Source organism: Barbus barbus (genome assembly GCF_936440315.1).
Source record: "Barbus barbus genome assembly, chromosome: 25".
In the NCBI taxonomy this organism is placed as follows: domain Eukaryota; kingdom Metazoa; phylum Chordata; class Actinopteri; order Cypriniformes; family Cyprinidae; genus Barbus; species Barbus barbus.
In genome coordinates this window covers 14,612,824-14,634,641 of record NC_136753.1, presented here as the reverse complement: position 1 = coordinate 14,634,641, position 21,818 = coordinate 14,612,824, and the positions used below count along the sequence as shown (strand labels likewise).

At 38.4% G+C, this 21,818-nt stretch overlaps 1 protein-coding gene across 2 annotated transcripts; it reads left to right on the top strand.

The window, feature by feature from the left end:
- Positions 1-1,861: 1,861 nt before the first annotated feature.
- Positions 1,862-21,768, top strand: LOC306845183 (vigilin-like). 2 transcript variants are annotated; one of them, XM_079377830.1, is made up of 28 exons: positions 1,862-1,930; positions 3,112-3,183; positions 4,690-4,804; positions 4,890-5,053; positions 5,864-6,079; positions 6,244-6,450; positions 6,590-6,805; positions 6,938-7,144; positions 7,341-7,448; positions 8,212-8,316; positions 8,446-8,524; positions 10,086-10,225; positions 10,520-10,624; positions 10,718-10,831; positions 14,436-14,522; positions 14,606-14,737; positions 15,026-15,244; positions 15,466-15,687; positions 15,807-16,025; positions 16,135-16,273; positions 16,870-17,018; positions 17,103-17,207; positions 19,087-19,221; positions 19,329-19,472; positions 19,610-19,789; positions 19,932-20,048; positions 20,137-20,277; positions 20,628-21,768. In XM_079377830.1, the coding sequence occupies exons 3-28, from the start codon at positions 4,729-4,731 to the stop codon at positions 20,718-20,720; spliced, it is 3,819 nt and encodes a 1,272-aa protein (XP_079233956.1). In that variant the 5' UTR covers positions 1,862-1,930; positions 3,112-3,183; positions 4,690-4,728; the 3' UTR covers positions 20,721-21,768. The 2 variants fall into 2 exon arrangements, with proteins under 2 accessions (XP_079233956.1, XP_079233957.1); XM_079377831.1 differs by lacking the exon at positions 1,862-1,930 and adding an exon at positions 2,321-2,429.
- Positions 21,769-21,818: the final 50 nt, after the last annotated feature.

Genomic DNA, 21,818 nt, shown 5'->3' with positions numbered 1-21,818 from the left:
GCTTGATACTGTGATGATGAATAATTACATATATGGCTAATATTGCAAAAGACAGTATACATCACTAACCTCATAATAATTTGGCATCTTACACAAATATGATACCTCTCTCCCAAACATTAATTAGAATAGGAAAACCAATATTTACTTTATTGCAGACTTCTTGAACTAAAAATATGACACAGAAGTCTGTCAGTCTGTGGGCCTCTTTGTATATATATATATATATATATATATCATTTTGAATTATGCCAGTTATCTTCATTTCAGTGGTAAGAACCTCACTAACATTTGGATTCAGCCTTTCGGAAGATTTTAACACCTGCGAAGAGATGACAACCCCTGCAAAAAACTTATGATCCCAACTCCGAATCAACATGCAAAACTGTAAAATTATCCTTATATTGTAATCATTATGATCACAATCATTGCCTAAATATGTTTGTGCTTAACTGAATGGTGTTCAATACCCAGATCCAGCCCGTTTCCAGTCCAGATGGTGGATCAGCTCCTAGAGAAGACCACAACATCTCTGAATGTCAGTGGAGACCATGTCAACTAGATGTGCCCTACAGACAGATCCCTTGAGAAGACCTCTTCACCTCGACAGTCATCAGCACAACTGAACTGAGCACTGAATCAACGATGAACTGACTTTAACTGAGAAACTGACTGTTTACTATTGTCCTCATATTAGAGCTGCTTTACAGCTGAATTGAACTTTCTTTGCATTGACACACTATTTCAGTATTTAACACAGTTAAGCTCCTTTGACACGATCTGTATTGTATAAAGTGCTATATAAATAAAGGTGACCTCACTTGACTTTACAGACCTCTATTATAAAACTGTACATTTCTGCAATATGGACATTACATCGACAGTCATTTTTGACATAGCAGATTTCCCTTCACACTAAAAAAAGAAAAAGCATTTTATGTAAAGCTGCTTTGAAGCTATGTATTATTAAAAGTGTTTGTTTGTGTGTGTGTGTGTTTGCTTCAACACCTATGTATATGTTTGTTGAACATTCCCTATTCATAATAATTCACTGCATCTTATCTGTGACACCAATTCGAAATTATATGCATAATGCAAAACTATAGCTTGTTTATCACTCATTCTTTAGCAATAGAAAATAATAAAATGAAATGCTTGACATTCCTTTGACCACAACAATATTGATGCTCAAATTCATTTACACAAATTAAGTAATATTTTTGAACTGCCTACACACGCGTTGCAAAGAAACAAAGTAACACCTTATTTAATGCATTTACAGTTGTCGTTATAATATATATATATATATATATATATATATAGAAACGAATTTAAGTTAGCGTGCACGCGCATGTCCCCAGTTATCACGATCCCCAGTTGATCCATAACACCACCTACTGCTGGTGTCACCTCCAAAAGAATGACCGAATCAGTTTAAAAGATTGAATGAATCCAAATACGAATCCATTTCAGTTACTTAGTAGATAAACGCATTTGGTATATTTGCACGTTTTAATAAAGCACTTTTTATCAATGTTTTAATACAGAATGCGTTGTTTTGGCTTCCCTCGTTTGAGGAATAATTCATTGACTGGTTATAAACAATGATGCACTCACATATCGCCACCTACTGCTGCTAAAACCTGCGGAAAGAACGAACGCGGAAACTGGTGAAAAGATGCAAAGATTTCTGGCGAAAACATTAAAAATACTCTCACTGAGATGAATCCAAATCCCCACAACCACTACATGTTACAGCCGTTGCTTTTCAGAAAGACTTGTGTGATCTGTACGGGCAATGTGACGTGAGGGAGTGTGATTGGAGGAGGCTTGAGCTATATAACTCACAGACTGCTGCTCCGCCCTTTCGCCAGTGGAGTTTCACTACGAGCTTCTGCACCACACAGGGCAGACGGGAACACAAACACAAGTAAGTCACTCTTCGTTCGCAGAATCAATCTATATACATTATACATCCGAAAGTTTGCGTTGCGTCTTCTTGACTTCTGATACACGCGCATCATTCTGAATGTTTTGCCATGAAAATGTGCTCTGGATGGACTCCATGTCAATTTCTCCCCACTGTTTCACCCTTTGCTCTAATGCCTACGTGGACTTTGTGTGGACAGTCACTAATGCTGATCTTGACTAAACGTTCACATAGGTCCATCAGCAAAGGCCGTTTTTTCAGTGTACACCTGTGAGACGTTGTCATTCTCGGGATATTAGGTTTATAGAGTATCAATACGAGTGAAGTTGTCCTAATCCAGTATGTGTTAGCGCTCGCGCTAGCTGGTGTACGTGTCACTATCGCGCACGCGCAGCTCAAAGTTTACTGGAGTTGGTGTCTAGCCAGGACAAGTTTTTCATCGCCGCAAAGCAAAAGAACTGTCGTCTTTTCCAACAACACACGTTATTAATTCGATGAAGTATGTACCCATCCATCCTTCTCGGAATTAAAATATTTTTAGATATGAATAATTGTGAAATTATGAAGTGTTAAACGAGAAATCCGTCTTTCCTACTCTGTTAGCCGTTAGCATGTCTTGAGTTGACGTAGCGCGCATGTATACAACAGGGAGGACATTTTTCACACGAAACTCGTTTTTACACTCACGAAACATTTCTTTATTGGATTTATGTTCAAGTATTTTCACAGCTGCTTTTTTTTTGTAATTCTAAGAGCGAATGTAAATCCGCCATATTTAAATCTGACATACGCAGGAATGGCCACGTTAGCAAGTCGGAGAGCCGCTGGGCCATTTCAGCATTTAAAGAAACAATTAGTTTTCTTGTTTAGTTTTGCATGTTTCACAGTCTTTATATACGTTTATTTGCGAATGTATTATTTCGAGCGTGTTGATGATCTTAATATTTTGAAACTCTTGTGTAAGCAACACTAACAAGTTGGCGACTGGATCAGTGCTCTAGTTCCTATTTCCAATTGTATTTAATGAATCACATTTGCATGTATTTAAATAAGAATTATTCAAGGTCTTAAGAAATGCAAATAAATCATGCCACGTGTAACTAAGTTCTGGCAACCTAAAGTGGTTTTGCATCATTGGAGACATTCTCATTTTTTTCTTCCTTTTTCTGTTTTGTTTTTAGGCAAAAGCTGGCAGGCTGACACGCACGGGCAGCTTTACAGGACGGATTATCTGGTAACTGACCATTTAGCTGGTAAGATTATTGACCACTGTCTTTGTTTCTACTATATTAATTTGCTGACATGCCTAATGTTTGCTTTAAACCACAAAATCCTTGTTTGTCTTGTTTATACCCATGGGTCACAAGTTGTTCAGCCTGATCTTCAAGATCAAATCACAGCTCATGAGTGATCATATGATTTAAGTGCGTTATATAAAACTAGTCATTTGAGCATTTGAAGGATTTCTAGTGTTTGGCTTGTGGAGTGGAGTGCTTGTGCCTTGAGCTGTATGTGTCTGAAGTGTTTAGCCTCTGGGTCCAAACCTTTAGGAGGCCTGTAGAGGAAGAGGCCCTGGCAGGGGCATGCAGAGAAGCAAAGTAAAACAGCCTTGTACTGTGAGGTTTGGAGTTTGCATTTGTGGGGGTTGAGGGGCCAGATTGTCAGAGTGAACTGGAAGGAATGTTGTATGACTTAATACGCAGGTGATAGTTACCTCATCTATAGATAGTCTTCCACTTTACTGTAACATTTTGCACACCACTTTTGCTCCCTACTTTGTGTTATTCTTGAAGAGCTGTGTTAGTCTTTGACGTTGAAATTTCTACAGCGAATGAGTGGTCTTTCAGGGCTCAAGGTCTCATGGCTGTAACCGTAGCCTCAGCATTTATAATCTTGTCTTTTTCTCAGAGTCCTGTACTGGGTGTTGGGGAGCAGTCTGCCTAGTAGATATTTCACTGAAGTGTGGCGTGCATGTTTTCAATTAAATGTGAACGTGCTTTGTGGAACGTTTATTTACAAAGTAGAAACATATTATACTAGGGGTACAGCAAATAAGGGTTAGTGGGGAAATCCTCTTAGCTTTAGAGCTCGTTCAACTAACTCTGTGGCTTAGAATTAGCCCTTGGCCAGTGTAACAGACGGGCAACTTTGACCTTCCACGAATTGGATCAGCCACATTAAAATGACTTCTACTGATAGTTTTCTCTTATATTGTTTAGAACAAATCACACGTGTTTTGTGAAATTCAGTTATTTTCCAAAATATTGTTTATTTTCGCCCCTTTCTTCAAAGTTGTGATGAAACCGAAGTAGTAACCGTTTTCTCTATTGTGACTTCTAAATTAAATTGGTTATTGTAAAAGAAAAGAAAAAGTAAGATTGGGACTTCGGTCCATTGGTTCTTGGTTGGATGGTGGCAGTTAAGAAATGGGTTGGGTTTAAGTGGACTAAATGTTTGGAGAAGTCTGGCAGACGGCAGCAGAGAGAAGTCTATTATTTCACCACAAAATTATGACATTTTTATAAAATAACGGGGTAAAACATCAAATTTAAACCTACATGTTGTAATTGTTCCCAGTAAGATTAGTAACATGGAAAATAGATGTCACAAAAAACCCACCAAGGTTTTAGCTCCACCCATGTTGATAAATGGTTATGTTTTAACTGTCAGTGCGTCTTTTGTTTTATCTCTGTTGTAATTTCAGGTACACCAAACCCTGTACCTTTATGCAGTAATTACATGATATCTTTTTCTCTTAGTGGCACACTCGGACTCCGTGTAAACGTGGGATTTTGACCATGAGCTCAGTCGCTGTACTTACGCAAGAAAGCTTTAATGAGCATCGCAGTGGCCTTCTGCCAGTGCAGGTCAAAGGTATGTGGCCATTTTAGCCATTTCTGCCAGTAACCATTCTCTGGCAAAGATAATGTTGTATTTTGTATTTCTCTCTTCCTATTAGCTGCTGTGGCAGGCCCTAGTGGTGCTGAAGATGAGGATAGCCTTCCCACCTACAAGGATGCCTTTCCCCCTCTGCCTGAAAAGCCTTTTCCAGAGGGGGTACAGGAGACTGGAAATGCCTGGACGACTAAGATCAAACCTCTCAAGTCCTCAGTAATCACCCAGGTACAGTGATCAAGCTTGTTACAGCCACTATCGTACCTTGAGAATTAGTGTTGCTCAATTGTCCTATTGTTCTATCATCAGCCTGTGAGATCGCGATATACTATTACTATACTATTACTATTAATTTAATTATTTACTTTGTTTCATTGCCAAAAAGTGAACCGACTCCAGCGTAAAGCTAAAAGCAGTCTAATATTTTTAATGTGACTGAATTTGTATTTAACACAATTTAATAGAAACGTTGTAAGTTACTAATTATAATGCTTGCATTTCCTCAGTTATTCAAAAAGCAGCTACAGAAAAAGAGCAAAGAACATCATCACTGACTCAGTCAGGCGTGAGTTTGTGCTTTAAAAAAACACTCCCACTGAAGCCATCTACACTGTACGAGTAAATCTCCACATCTAACTTCCATCGCACATACATCAGCCTTTTGTTGTTTTGTTGTTTATGATGAGAGAATTCGCAAGTCAGAATTCAGTCAGCGAGCGCACACTGAACAACAAAACTCCGCTGTTTCAGCGATGACCCATCTGAACGCTTCTGATTGGCCCTAGAGTTCATAAACTCAACAGTATCGTGTGTGATTGGTTATCATGCGCAACACTGTAAAAACGCAGAAAAAGAAATATGGAACAAATAAGCCCTAATATTAAATAGAAATTATTACTAGCGTAATAATAATAACTGTCTTGCTGTTGTCAAAGGCATCAGCTACAGGCAATATCACTATACTATCGTCTATCGGCCCGACCATATCTGGAACATTTGATTCAAGGGTTTGACTGGTTTCCACTTTGCTAAATACAGGTTTTCCATGTGCCTCTGGAAGAGCGCAAGTACAAGGACATGAACCAGTTTGGAGAAGGAGACCAGGCTAAAGTTTGTCTTGACATTATGCACAAGACTGGAGCCCACCTGGAACTCTCCATGGCTAAAGACCAAGGCCTCTCCATAATGGTCTCTGGGAAGCATGACGCAGTCATGAAAGCCCGTAAAGAGATTGTGTCCCGACTGCAGACTCAGGTAATATGAAATATTATATAATAAAATAGTATAGGGTTTTAATATCAATATAATATCAATGATTTATTGCTATTGGTCATGAAGATAACATGAGAATACTTATCAGCTTGTCTGTTGAAGCCAGAATTATAATATTTGTAACTTCTGTTTTTATATGACTACAGGCTTCAGCTACTGTGGCCATCCCCAGAGAACATCATCGCTTTGTCATTGGCAAGAGTGGGGAGAAGCTGCAGGAGCTCGAGCTGAAGACTGCCACCAAGATCCAGATCCCTAGACCCGAAGACCCCAGTAACCTCATCAAGATCTCTGGAACCAAGGAAGGCTTGGAGAAGGCCAAGCACGAGATCCTGCTCATCTCTGCTGAGCAGGTCTGAAACGAAACGTCATTTCAGTTTAAGGTTTTTTTTTGTTTGTTTTTTTTGCTTCTCACACAGTTACAAATCAGATGATGTGGGATAGTGCTAAGAATTTATTTACTCATTTAATGGTTTCATTAAATCATTGCAGGATAAGCGTGCCGTGGAGAGAATGAACATTGAAAAGGTGTATCATCCCTTCATCACCGGAGCTTATAACAAGCTGGTGGGGGAATTGATGCAGGAGACAGGAGCCCGCATTAATGTCCCTCCACCAAGTGTGAACAAAACTGAGATCGTCATCACTGGGGAGAAAGAGCAGGTGGCCCTGGCCATGGTCAAGATCAAGAAGATTTATGAGGAGAAGGTGAGCAATGACAGAATAATGAATGGATTTTTGTTGACTAAACCAAAGTCCACAGTATGCTTCTGAAACAAAGGGCTGAATTTCTATGTAAAAGAAGTAATGATTTTAAATGTGGCCTTTTGCTCATTTCAGAAGAAGAATGCTACCACTATTGCAGTGGAGGTGAAGAAATCTCAGCACAAGTATGTGATTGGGCCTAAGGGTAACACCCTGCAAGAGATCCTGGACAGGACCGGCGTCTCGGTCGAGATCCCACCCCTCGACAGCAGCTCAGAGACCGTAATCCTGCGTGGGGAGCCAGACCGGCTGGGCCAGGCACTCACTGAAGTGTATGCGAAGGTAAACAAGCTCGTCCCCCCCCCCCCCCCCCCCCCTGCATGTTTCAGTACAAGAATTCCTTCCCTCAGGCTCTCTTTTGCTCTCTTCTTTTAGCTTTAATTTAGTTTTTAGAATATTTTAGAATTGTTTTGAGAATATTACTGCATAAATGCTATGATTTGACTGTGTAACCTTTGACCTTTTTTTTTTTCTACAGGCCAACAGCTACACTGTGTCCTCCGTCTCTGCTCCCTCTTGGCTTCATCGTTTCATTATTGGCAAGAAAGGACAGAATCTGGCAAAGGTCACACAGCAAATGCCCAAGGCGAGTTAACTTTCAACTAATCAAGTCAAAGTGCTAAGCCAGGTTTCTCTATTGTCTTGCTCAATGAGGGAAATGTGTAGATGTGGCACATATTCAACAATACAAAGGTCACAATAGTTGCGTCAACCTGCACAGGTAGTTTAGAATGACACTGGAATCTACATCCAAGAGTTGCTAATACATTAGTTCATTTTGTATTAGTCTATTAAAATAATACATAGCCAGATGCTTTTGTATGAGTATGTATTGTGTACGCCCTCATGTTCCTGTATTGAAAGACTTTTACACCGATCTTGATGTTTCAAATAGACAAAGATATGTTAAAATGAAATCCATATGAATAGTTTAATCAACACTTCTGAACAGTCATGATGAACTGAATTAATTTAGCCAATTGTTCATATGAACATTAAGCAGATACATACATTGATCAAATAATTGGAAGCTCAATCGTTTTTGCTTGATGCTTGAACAAATTATTTGTTTGCACATCAAGAAAACGCACTTGTGTGTAAATGTTTAAATTAAATCTATTTATCCTATTACTCTTAGAATTGTCAAACTTCTTGAAGCAAAGTTTTGGTGGAATGGCCTATGAATGGATGGACAGAAATTCCTCCGGTTTTATTAATCTCTTCATTTGTGTTTGAAAGATGAATGGAAGTTTTATAGGTTTGGAAACAAATGAGGATAAGCAAATGACTTAATTTTGAACCATTTTAAATATCAGGTCAGTAAGACGATGCTCTGTGCTTATCAACAGGTGCACATTGAATTCACCGAGGGTGAGGATAAGATCACGCTGGAGGGTCCCACCAAAGATGTACAGATTGTACAGGGCCAGATTGAAGCCATTGTTACAGATCTGGTAAGACATTAAGTTCCTTATTTCGTGACGACACGCTTTCACTTGCGTTGTTATATTTGGGCATATATTGGCCTCAATGTGTCCTAAACAATTTGGTTGATTTTTTTTTTCTTATATTCTTTATAAAAGGTTAGCCGAATGGACTACACAGAGATCAGCGTGGACCCCAAGTTCCACCGACACTTAATTGGGAAAGGCGGTGCAAACAGTGAGTACAGCTGTTTTGATGTTTATAGCAGACATTGTGAACACCAGGGTTCTCACGGGTCATGGAAATTCTGGAATATCATGGAATTTTAAACGGTCTATTCCAGACATTGAAAGTCAGGCAATTTAATACCAGTTAACTAAGGTAAATATGCCAGAAAAGCTTTGGCTACAAAATGAGCTCTTCAAAGACAGAGTTTAAAAATAAAAAGTATTAAAGGGGACCTATTATGCAAAAATTACTTTTATAAGCTGTTTGAACAGTTGTGTGGCCTATAATTTATCCAGCCTATAATGGTAAAAATCTACCAACTAATTTTTATAAAACCAATAAATCATAAACAGTCTCTCCAAAACGAGCTGTTTCAGATTCTCCCTCGGTTCATGTCACTGAGGGGAAAAAGTCCCACCCATTTGTGACGCTCTTTGCCCTATTAGCATAAACACAGCTCTGAGTGAGAAGCTGTGGTCCGCCATTACTGGAGATGTATACAATGTCAGCGCAAAAGAACCTTTCAAGTGTTGTGTTTTGGGATGCACTAATGAACATAGGAGTCGCCATAGTCTCCCCTCATCTGAACCGAGGACACTGTGGTTAAATTGAAATTTTGAAGGAAATATCCTGGAAAAAATCGGTAACATCCCCAATATGTTTAGGAATTAATACCAACACTTCGTGCGCGAACGTCAGCTCCAGACAAAGTAAGTATTATGCAATTTGTTATCCAAATTGCCTTTCTGAAAGGGCTTCTTGGCACTCTGTAAGGCTAATTGCTAAAGCTATCATTGTCTCTTTTGTGTTTTCACTGATGCGGTCTTCAAGTCAAAATGCCAGAATGATTGTGAATAGGAATGTGGTAGTTAAAAGTTGCATACGAGAGCAATGTGAATCGATCGCTTGAAGTTGTCGAGCTCATAATCCGATGTGGGACTTATAAAGTTTGTGATGGCATGAGACCAGCTATGTTATTTTTATCCCGCCGTGCTCCCCGTCTGTGTAAATCATAAACGTGAATTTATTATGCACATTATAATCATATGACTGACTTTGAAACAGTGTATGTTTTCTGTAAAGATAACAGGCTTGTATTGATAGTGTAATGTTTATTTGCAAAGGCCAGCACTGCTAATGCGCCCTCTTCTCCGGGAGCAACAGCGCACTCCCATTTAAATCAACATACTCAAAACAGCACGTTTTGGCTCATACCCTAAAAGTTTTTTTAACAATTTTAACAAGCTATAAAAATGTATCTGTGGGGTATATTGAGCTGAAACTTCACACATACACTGGGGACATCGGAGACTTATTTTACATCTTGTAAAAAGGGGCATAATAGGTCCCCTTTAAAAATATCAAAGAGCATTTAACGGTAAAAAGCAAAAAAAGTTTGCCGCATAGCATCGGCCGGTTTTTCCGTTCATTATAGGTCATGGAAATTCTTTTTTTTTTTTAGTCAGTGAAAGTCAGGGAAAAGTCAGTAAATTTGACATTTGACTTAGTGGGAACCCTGGAACACATTCGTGTATCCTTCATAAACTCATTTGTTTCCATCTGCATCTAGTTAACCGCATAAAGGAGCTGCACAAAGTGTCAGTCCGCATTCCACCTGACAATGAGAAGAGCAACCTGATCCGTATTGAGGGTGACCCCCAGGGTGTGCAGGATGCCAAGAAGGAGCTGCTGGAGCTTGCGTCACGCATGGCAAGTTGGATAGATTTGTAATTGAATAAAGCAGGCTCTGTTTACCGTATTCTCTCCAGTGTTTTTTAGGTTAAGAGTTTACCAGTTATGTGCTTGTATCATTTGCGTTTGTCTTAGATGATGTACTTTAGGTTACTGTCTGCGGTAAATTTATTTGCGTAATGCTTAAATTGGAGTCAGGTGCGTGTGTAGTTAGTGGAAAAAAAACATCCGTAGGCTCTACAGCCTCAGAGTATAAAGTCTTCTGGTTTATTTGCTGGAGTTGCCTGGCAATGAATGTCATGATTTCAACAGGAGAATGAGCGTACAAAGGACATGATCATTGAACAGCGTTTTCATCGAGCCATTATCGGACAGAAAGGGGAGAAAGTTAAGGAAATTCGGGATAAGTTTCCTGAGGTAAATGTTTTAAGATGCATGGCATATTTTTTCAATGCCACATTTCTGTGTCTTATAATAAAGAAAACCTTTATTTTTTCTCCTTGCTTTTAGGTCATCATCAACTTTCCTGACCCAGCGCAGAAGAGTGACATTGTACAACTGCGTGGGCCTCGCACTGAGGTGGAAAAGTGCACAAAGTTTATGCAGAAAATGGTGGCTGAAATGGTACAGACGCTTATTATTTTCCCCCTAATTTCCTGAGTTTTCTATTACCAAGTCTCATTAAATTCAATAATTGCTGATGTTGGGAATCCGTATAACATCCGGGTGCATCTCTATATATGTATGTGTGTGTGTTGGCCCCCTTCCTGGTTTTTTATTTTATTGCATGTTTGTCACACTTTAATGTTTCAGATCATCAAACAAATTTGAATATTAATCAAAGGTAACACAAGTAAACACAACATGCCCTTTTTAAATGAAGGTTTTTTTTATGAAGGGAAAACAAAATCCAAACCCATATGGCCCTGTGAAAAAGTGTTTGCCCCCCCTGTTAAAACACAACTGTGGTTTATCACACCTGAGTTCACTTTCTCTAGCCACACCCAGGCCTGATTACACCTGTTCGCAATCAAGAAATCACTTAAATAGGACCTGCCTGACAAAGTGAAGTAGACCAAAAGATCCTCAAAAGCTACACACCATGTTGAGATCCAAAGAAATTCAGGAACAAATGAGAAGGAAAGTAATTGAGATCTATCAGTCTGGAAAAGGTTATAAAGCCATTTCTAAAGCTTTGGGACTGCATCGAACCACAGTGAGAGCCATTATCCACAAATGGCGAAAACATGGAACAGTGGTGAACCTTCCCAGGAGTGGCCGGCCAACCAAAATTACCCCAAGAGCGCAGCTACGACTCATCCAAGAGGTCACAAAAGACCCCACAACAACATCTAAAGAACTGCAGGCCTCACTTGCCTCAGTTAAGGTCAGTGTCCACCATAAGAAAGAGACTGGACAAAAATGGCCTGCATGGCTGAGTTCCAAGACGAAAACCACTGCTGAGCAAAAAGAACATAAAGGCTAGTTTTATTTGTGCCAGAAAACATCTTGATGATCCCCAAGACTTTTGGGAAAATACTCTGTGGACTGACCAGACAAAAGTTTAACTTTTGGAAGGTGTGTGTCCCATTTTATATCTGGTGTAAAAGTAACACAGCATTTCAGAAAAAGAACATCATACCAACAGTAAAATATGGTGGTGGTAGTGTGATGGTCTGGGGCTGTTTTGCTGCTTCAGGACTTGGAAGACTTGCTGTGATAAATGGAACCATGAATTCAGCTGTCTACCAAAAAATCCTGAAGGACAATGTCCGGCCATCTGTTCGTGACCTCAAGCTGAAGCGAACTTGGGTTCTGCAGCAGGACAATGATCCAAAACACACCAGCAAATCCACCTATGAATGACTGAAGAAAAACAAAATGAAGACTTTGGAGTGGCCTAGTCAAAGTTCTGACCTGAATCCTATTGAGATGCTGTGGCATGACCTTAAAAAGGCGGTTCATGCTCAAACCCTCCAATGTGGCTGAATTACAACAATTCAGCCAAGATGAGTGGGCCAGAATTCCTCTTCCAGCGCTGTAACAGACTCCTTGCAAGTTATCGCAAACGCTTGATTGCAGTTGTTGCTGCTAAGGGTGTCCCAAACAGTTATTAGGTTTAGGGGGCAAACACTTTCACACAGGGCCATGTGGGTTTGGATTTTGTTTTCCCTTCATAATAAAAAAACTTCATTCAAAAACTGCATGTTGTTTACTTGTGCTATCTTTGATTTAATATTTAAATTTGTTTGATCTGAAACATTAAAGTGTGACAAACATTCAAAAAATTAAAAAATCAGGAAGGGGGCCAACACTTTCACACCACTGTGTATGTACATGTACATGTACATGTATATTTATTTATTTTAAATTATATGTATTTATTAGTGCTGTCAATCGATTAAATTTAATCGCGTTAATCACAGTCATGGGCTTTGATTTAATCGCAAATGTAAAATACTAGGATTTACCTGTAAATGTGTTGAAATAAAGGAATGCATGACAAACTAGTTTAAGGAAACCGAACCTTTCACACCTGCGCTAGGTATGAGACATAATCCTTATTATTCTTTTGTTTATATTCAGCGTTTATATTGGCAATAAAATGTTTACCAAGCCACATCGCTTCAGTCCCAGTATACATTTACCCAACTATTAAAAGTATTTCTAAATAAATACAACAACATTTTTTAGCAACCTTACATGAAGTATTATGATAAAATGAATTATGAAGAAGAATTGGACCTGCTCTGCAGGTGCATTAGCGCTAACATTAGCATCATGCTACATAGACAATTTATGATATTAATAGTACACTTTTAATCAAAAACCACAATCGAGTGTTTGTAGTAACTTCCTTTTGCGATCACGTGTATACTTTGGGCAGCCGTGGTGCATCATAAAAGTAGCCCAAAAAAACCCATCCACGGCTCTAATTTTTCCTGCGACTGTATTTTCAAAATAGCCCATTTGTGCTCGACACACACTCTCTCTCTCTCTCTCTCTCTCTCTCTCTCGCTCTCGCTCGCTCTCTCTCTCTCTCTCTCTCTCTCTCTCTCTCTCCGTGTTCGCTTCACTTTTGTCGAGCCCAGCGCTTCATCACACAATCCCTGCGTCCCAATGTGCATACTATCCACTCGATCTGCCTTAAATAGTATTGAAAATTACTAATCTCATAGAATTTAGGATGGATAGTGTGCACATGGGGATGCTGAAGATGTATGTATGTGTAAATGTTATATATAATTAATTTTTTTTTTTTTTTTTTTTTTTTTATGTACTGAAATCACGGTTTCCTTCTCCCGTTCTCTCTCAAAGACGCACACACAGTACAGACACACACTCGCCCACACACGTGGAGACATGGACAAACTTGTTGTCAGTGCTGCCTCGCGATTTATCAGTAAAATAGTTCTGCAGCTGAAAAGCTACATGACATTTCTCAGTAGCAAGGTTCTTGAAGCAGTTCAACATAAAGATTCGCTATTAGTAGAGATGCTGCTGAACACAGCTTAGAGATGCACAGACGCAGGTATTCACACGCTTAATCTCTCACTCTCTCTCTCTATAATAACTACGTTAGACTGCATTAGCCTGAAAAATTACGTTTTGAAATTTGCAATGTAAGGTTTATGAGGTGCGCAAGAAAGTCAGGGCAGAAACATGACAAATGTCTTAAAATGTTTGGATTTGACTCCAGGCCGTTAAAATTATTAGAGAAATAATGCACTCCTGAAGTGGTAATGTGGCCACGATTCTGCCTATTAATGGAATGGTCATTTGATTTTATTGACTGCAAACACTGTAACGGTTTACACTGATTACGAAATATTTTAGTTTGCTGGGGTGGTAATATTATATAGGCCTATTAATATGGAAGAGGGGCCCAAAAATTCACGATAAGAGGTAAATCCGACCCTGTGTGCCTGATAAGAATTTCGACATCAGCAAATGTGGTACGTGGTATTCTGTGCATCCCGTTAATTTAATTTTTTTGAAGCACACATACTTTTACATTACACTCATAACTTCTGAAGATTCACTGGACAAGGGTGAAACTTTATATTGCTCACGTCAACTGCTGGTGTTCATACATGCTTTCAAATGGAGTATACTTTGGCAGGCTGTATTTGTAAAAGTGTATTTTTACAGTGAAAGGCTTAACAATCTGATACGACGGTGTCAATTTTAGCATTTACTAAACTGTCCTACTTTTGTTCTTTTCCAGGTTGAGAACAGCTTTTCTGTCTCAGTCCCCATTTTCAAGCAATTCCACAAAAATATAATTGGCAAAGGAGGAGCAAATATAAAGAAGGTAAAAAGTTACTTTTTAGACTACTTACACATTCATCCATTTTCAGGCTGTTTATTTACTGGCACTATTTTTCTTTTTTTCAGATCCGTGAGGAGACTAACACTAGGATTGATCTGCCTGCGGAAAACAGCAACTCTGAAATGATTGTCATCACAGGAAAGAAGGCAAACTGTGAGGCTGCAAAAAACAGGATCCTGGCCATTCAGAAAGAACTGGTGAGGTTTTTGTTTGATATTTGTTGTATTCTTAAAATGTCAAGTTAAGTCTTCACTTATATTACTGTTAAGAAGTACACTACCTTTCAAAACTTTGATTTCTGAAGGACCATGTGACCCTGAAGACTGGAGAAATGGAAGAAAATTCACAGGGGAAAAAAAATAACATTTTAATATTACAATGGAAAACAAATGCAATAAGCATAGGAGGCTTATTTCAAAAATCTTGTAGTGGTAGTGCATGTGGATGGAAGGGTATGTATTTATTTATTTATTTATTTTTTTCAGGCAAATATTACAGAGGTTGAAGTGTCCATCCCCTCAAAACTGCACAACTCCCTAATTGGCTCCAAGGGGCGTTTTGTACGTTCCATCATGGAGGAGTGTGGTGGTGTGCACATCCATTTCCCAACAGAGGGTTCTGGCATCGATGCAGTGACAATCAGAGGCCTAGCGGAGGAGGTAGAGAAAGCCAAGAAACAGCTGCTGTCCCTGGCAGAAGAAAAGGTATGTCTGAAGGGATGGGTTTCCTTCAAGAACTTGAAACTTAAAGCCGGTAATCCTGATGTTACGCTTGGAATGTCATCTGGGCTCAGGGTTTTTTAGTACAAGTTTCCAAACTGCTTTAAACACAAGGCCAGTCATTATTGCTCTAAAAACAATTGAGTCCACTTAAGAGCTGTGCATTTATTGTGTGACCTAAAGATGTTTGTTATCGTTTTTATTAGCAAACTAAAAGCCACACAGTTGAGCTTCGTGCCAAACCTGAATACCACAAGTTCCTTATTGGAAAAGGAGGTGGAAATATCCGCAAGGTGCGGGACAGCACGGGTGCCAGGATTATCTTCCCTAATGCTGATGATAAGGATCAGGAACTGATCACAGTCATCGGTACAGAGGAAGCTGTAGCAGAAGCACAGAAGGAGCTGGAGGCACTTATTAAGAGCTTGGTTAGTCCCCATGTTCATCTCTTGTTTTTTTTTACCCCAACACTGATCCTCAGAAAAAAGAATCTTCTGAATGTATACTATTTGCCCTAATGTTTCTTAAATCATATTTCTAATATCAGGATAACATTGTAGAGGATTTCATGATTGTCGATCCCAAGCACCATCGGTTCTTCGTGGCACGTCGTGGCCAAGTCCTGAGGGACATTGCTGACGAGTATGGTGGCGTTATAGTCAGTTTCCCCCGGACTGGCTCACAGAGCGATAAGGTCACCCTAAAGGGAGCCAAAGATTGTGTGGAGGCAGCAAAGAAACGCATGCTGGAGATGATTGATGATTTGGTAAGTAGATGTAACGATCTGCAATGCATCAATGTAATTCCAATCTCAGACTGCCACATTTATGCGGTTTTAAAGAGGTAACAGACTTCATGTTCCTCCAAATTTGCAGGATGCTCAAGTCACCGTGGAGTGTGTGATCCCTCAGAAGTTCCACCGCTCCATAATGGGGCCTAAAGGCTCTCGCATACAGCAGATCACTAAAGACCATAATGTGCAGATCAAGTTTCCAGACAGAGATGACCAGCAAGGTAAATACCACAGTGAATATCAATATTTAAAAGTTCATCATGGAAATCAAATGTTTCTTGATCTATCTTTGAAATAGAAACCACAACTCTCCCTTGTACAAAATGACCACACACTAAAGGTGAATTGCAAAAATGGCACATTTGAAATAGTCACCCCTTACTTTTATACATCAGTAAAACAGTTTGATAAAACTAATATTGGGAGTAAGATGTGGAGAAGATTTTACTCTAGAGCAGTAGCTTTCAGCCATTTTATAATTCCAATATTTCTGCTGTTATTGAGTACAGCTGCTTGTTTTTTATTGATGATGTGGTTATGTTCATGTGGCTCTCCAGTACCATATGTTCTTCAATATTTAAAAATATACTAATATAATAATTTGTCAAGTCAAGCAATAGTTATGAAGTTATTTATAAGATTTTTTTTAAAATTTAGAATAAAGTTAAATAAATTTTAATATGAAGAATTTAAATACTTTTAAGGCATCCTGCAGTTCCCTCTGAACATCTAGGCCTTAATCTAAACTTTTCTGAGGCCCATATCTATCTCTCTGTCTCTATTACATATATAATTTGCAAACTTTGTTTCACTCCAGCTCCATCAGCTGATGCTCCAGTTCAGGAGAATGGAGAGGCCAATGGAGAGGTGAAGGAGCCTGCTGATCCTTTAGTCCCAAAGAAGTGTGATGTCATTGTGCTCTCTGGCCGCAAAGAGAGATGTGAAGCTGCTGTTGAAGCGCTTAAGGTGAGACTCCCTAGTGAAATTTCCTTCTATGCAGTAGTTCTTGGTCCTTTTTATCAAATGCTATAACAAATATTCATCCTTTAGGCTTTGGTTCCTGTGACCACTGCGGTGGAAGTGCCTTTTGAGCTTCATCGCTACATCATTGGTCAGAAAGGAAGTGGAATCCGCAAAATGATGGATGAGTTTGAGGTTAGTCTCTTCTAGTGTTGTCAAAAATATCGATATTTCGATAAATATCGATACTGAAATATCTGAACGGTACCAATATTAATTTCCCGAAGTATCGATACACCGATACTAGCCGAGCTGTCACTTTCACTTCTCTCCAAAGGCGCGTGGACAAGCACCACACGTGACCGCACTCGTCTCCTTCGCTCTGGTTAAATAGCAAAAGTGAAGTGAATAGAAAGATGACTGCTCTGGTTGTTAAAGAACACAGCAGGAGCGCTATCTGTAGGGATCTATGATCTCCGCGATGCAGAGAACGCGCACGGAATCCAGTCATAAAAACGGAATTTACACTTTAACGCGGAATGTCACGGAATTTGTCAAAGTTTGGATGAATTAATCAAAAGTAGGTCATTACACTTAAATCAAATCGCGATATGGACTAGTATCTGTAAATATTAAGCTGCAAAAGTGGATTTAAATATGAATCCTGCATGTTCTGCGCGTCTCTGTGTGAATGTGCTGCACGTGCGGTTGTTTACTAATGTGGCGCTCGCGGTGATTTCAGCGTCTGCCGTCACAATGAGGACATAAATACATCAACAATATCTCCAGAACTGATCTGAAAGGCACTTTACCAGCATTTACCATTTAATTTGAGTAAAACTAGCGTCATATCATACACACACAGAACTTTAGAAGTATTCACGGAAACCCGTCAAAATAAAAGTTCGGTTTAACTTAGCCTATTAAAGACCGTGTGCCAGAAATAGGCTATATTACTATTATTTAGTAGAATGTACATAATACTACTACTTACTACTACTGTTAATTTTTTTAAAGAAATAATCACAAAATATTTTAATTTTAATAGTAAATCTCCTTCATTTGCCAAATGTAAATGTTTAATTTTCATTAATTCAAATATAAATTCATTAAAATTGTTTTATGCCTTCATCTGATATCCAGTATAATTTAAATACACAACACAGAATTTCTGAGGGGGAAAACACATTTCATAAGGCTACTGTAAGAATAAATAAAAATTGTTTGTATGCATTCAAATAATAGACAGGCTAAAACACAGAATTTGGTAACAATAAAACATAAGGTGAGAAAAAAATAAAACATTTCATACGGCCCTAAACGTGTCATTTTTGTTACACTTTTAATAAATTAAATGTTAAATTGTATAATTTTCATGATTTTAATGAATTAGACATGTTTTTAGATTAATAGCATTTAATTTGACCATTAAAAAAAAAAGAGTCCAGAAAAATTCAAACGGAAAAAAACGGAATCCAGAAAAATTAAAATGGAAAAAATTGAATGTAGAAAAAAATAAAACGGAATTTGGGGAAAAATAAAACTGACTTCATAGGGCCCTATATCTGGAAATATTTTGGTTATGAAGCAAATGAGAATATCAACAAATAAAACTTTGGATTTTAATTAGTACATGTATTAGTAAACGTTAGTTTCAATTAATATTTGACTAAGATTAATAAAAGATTAATAAATAAATCAACAAATGCAGTACCTCAAGACATCTTTTTTTTTTTTTTTTGTTCATGTAAAATATACCACATGTTCTCGACTTGTTACATTTCTTTAAATTAAAAAAAGTACCCCCTTAATATTGTGGCAGTTTTTTTCACCGTGGTATCGAAAATGGTATCGAGTATCGATATTTTTCAAGGTATCGTATCGAAGTTAGAAATTCCAGTATCGTGACAACACTAGTCTCTTCACAGCTGATTTCTGTGGAATTCAAAATCTATTTCTGCATTTCAGGTGTTAATTCACATAAATTGGCTAGAGATATGCATTGTATTTACAACTAAAGATTTTAACAGTATTTTCTTCCTACTGTCCTGACAAAAATATATTTTCCTCCCAGGTTAATATTCAAGTGCCTGCTCATGAGTTACAGTCTGACATTATCTCCATTACTGGCCTGGCCTCCCACCTTGACCGCGCTAAAGAGGGTCTTCTTGAGCGTGTCAAAGAACTACAGGCTGAACAGGAGGATCGGGTGAGTTTGAAGCCTGAGTAGCAAATTAAACCTTATGCAAATGATTTCCACTTTGTAATCACACATTATTTGAATTATATATTATAAATGTATATTTTTGTCCATAGGCTCTCAGGAGCTTCAAGCTGACCATCACTGTGGATCCCAAGTATCACCCCAAGATCATTGGACGCAAGGGTGCCATAATCACCCAAATCCGCAATGAGCATGAGGTCAACATTCAGTTTCCAGAAAAAAATGATGAGAACCAGGTAACAGGCTGGAGCCTTTTTTTTTTTATTTTTTTTATTTTTTTTTTATTTTATTATTCAGACATGCCTTTTTTTGTAAATGACCAAGAACTAGTGTTTGTGTTTTTTTTTTTTTTTTTTTGGATTTGGTCTTCTAGGATCAGATTACCATTACTGGCTATGAGCAGAATGCTGTGGCGGCACGCGATGCTATTCAAGCTATAGTGGATGAACTGGAGGAAATGATCTCTGAGGACATCACCCTGGACAGCAGAGTTCATGCTCGCATCATTGGGGCGCGTGGCAAGGGAATTCGCAAAATCATGGATGAGTTTAAGGTGAGATGGTAAATTTAACTACTTCTGTTAAATTTTTTTTTTCCTTAAACTATTTTATATGTATGTGTGTATGTGTGTGTATATATATATGTATATAATATAAAGTTATTATTATTATAATTTTTTTTTATACCTTTTTCAGGTTGATGTTCGATTCCCTCAGAGTGGAGCTGCGGATCCCAATTTAGTGACTGTGACGGGCCGTCCAGAACACGTTGATGAAGCCATTGATCACCTTCTAAACCTGGAGGAGGAATATGTAAGAACATGCTATACTTTGGCAGAAGAAATTACAATTAAATGATTATTAAATTGACAAAAAGGAAATTTTTCATTCTTGCCTTCAGATTGGTGACGTGGCTGAAAATGAAGCCAAAATGGCCTATATGAAGTCTTCTGGTTCCACTGCCTCCAGCATGGAAGAACCACGAGGCCCTTCCAAGGGCTTCGTTGTGCGTGAGGCTCCTTGGGCCACTGGCAATGAAAAGGTAAACTAACACGGTGTGTTCAGTGACATACGGTGCTGGAAAGTTGTAATCATGAGTTTTATGCGTAATTCTAATAATGTCTTTCAGCTTTTAATATATGTAGAAAACTTATGAAGTGAACTCACTTTAGAGTTTAGTATAATTTTGCCAGAAAAAGTTTTAGAATTTTTATCATATGTTAATATAAAAAACTGTAATATAACTTGTTTGCTGTTTTTTATTGTATTTGTTATACTTATATTTTTTGTTTTTGCCATGAAAATAGCCTAAGATGCTGAAGTGGCACTAAATAAATATATACTACTACTAATAATGTCATTGAACTTGTCACCTGTGTGTTCTGGTTTTAGGCCCCTGATATGAGCAGTTCTGAGGAATTTCCCAGTTTTGGTGCACCTGTGACTAATGCGAGATCATCTCCATGGGGACCCAAACGTTTTTGAAATGTGTGTCCTTCAATGGTTATGTTTGCAACCCCCGGTTCCCCCTTACTATAATCCCTCATTTGACCCATTTGAATGTGGACGGACCACTTACCCTGACCCCTAATATATCAGCACATTTCCTCTGCTCAAATTACTTCTGCTAATAAGGGTCTTGATGATTTCTCTCAGTGGCCCTTATAAAGGTTCAGTGACCCTTTCACAAGGTTCACCTGAATTGGTGTGAAGTGATTCAACATGTTTGCATTTTCATAGAGAATCACAAATTGAAGGAAAACAAAAGTAGTCCTGGCCATGCTTCAGGTCTGAAACGATCCAGGTTTAATTTTTGATATGACGCCATTACAAAAACATAATTTCATTACAAAGGTTATTTCTTGGGTTTATTAAGCTGCTCTGTCTCATAGTTGCCTTTGCAATGGTGTTTGGGGAAAAATATACTGTATACCTCTGAAAGATATTGCTTCTGATTGAAGTCAGATTCATTCATAGGAAATGGGTAACCAGCTGTACTTCTGTCTAGTTCCCTAGGGTAGCCATTTTGTTGCAGACATTTTCACTCGTCTCTTTCCCCGTTCCTAATTCCCTAACTCTGGGAAGTGATTCCATGCAGCTTTCCAACTTAAAGAGGGACTCTTCACTACAGAAGTATTTTCAAACTGCCATTTGCTTTGGAAGTCCCAGGATGTAGTTGCTAGTCAAGTCGAAGTCCCAAGGTTCCCAAAGTCTCTCAAACGTACACTAAACTGCTTGTACACTTTCATTTTGTTTTTGATATTCAGAAATCATGTTTATTAAAGATTATAATATTTGGAAGGATGAAAAAGACCATTTTGTGCCAATGTAATGTCATGTGTTACTCATTCTTGCTAATGGGTCAGTGTCCAGCCCCTTTTTGTCTTCCAGTTGCTATGCAGGTTGGTCTGAAACCATAGCAATGGCCCTCTTAATAGCCTTATAAGAATTATGCAAAAATGACAAAGGAAACCATTATGGATAACACTGGAAAATAAACTGTCCAAAAAGCAAAATAAAAATTGAAAATGTATCTGGACTTGATGCGGCGAGACTGATTTCTCACACATTCACAGTAACCAA

Bases quoted from the DNA above. Each gene is read 5' to 3' on its own strand.
- LOC306845183 (XM_079377830.1), top strand. From the start codon at position 4,729: ATGAGCTCAGTCGCTGTACTTACGCAAGAAAGCTTTAATGAGCATCGC. The intron at 4,805-4,889 runs GTATGTGGCCAT...TCTTCCTATTAG, and splicing joins TCTGCCAGTGCAGGTCAAAG to CTGCTGTGGCAGGCCCTAGT. The intron at 15,688-15,806 runs GTTAGTCCCCAT...TTCTAATATCAG, and splicing joins AGGCACTTATTAAGAGCTTG to GATAACATTGTAGAGGATTT.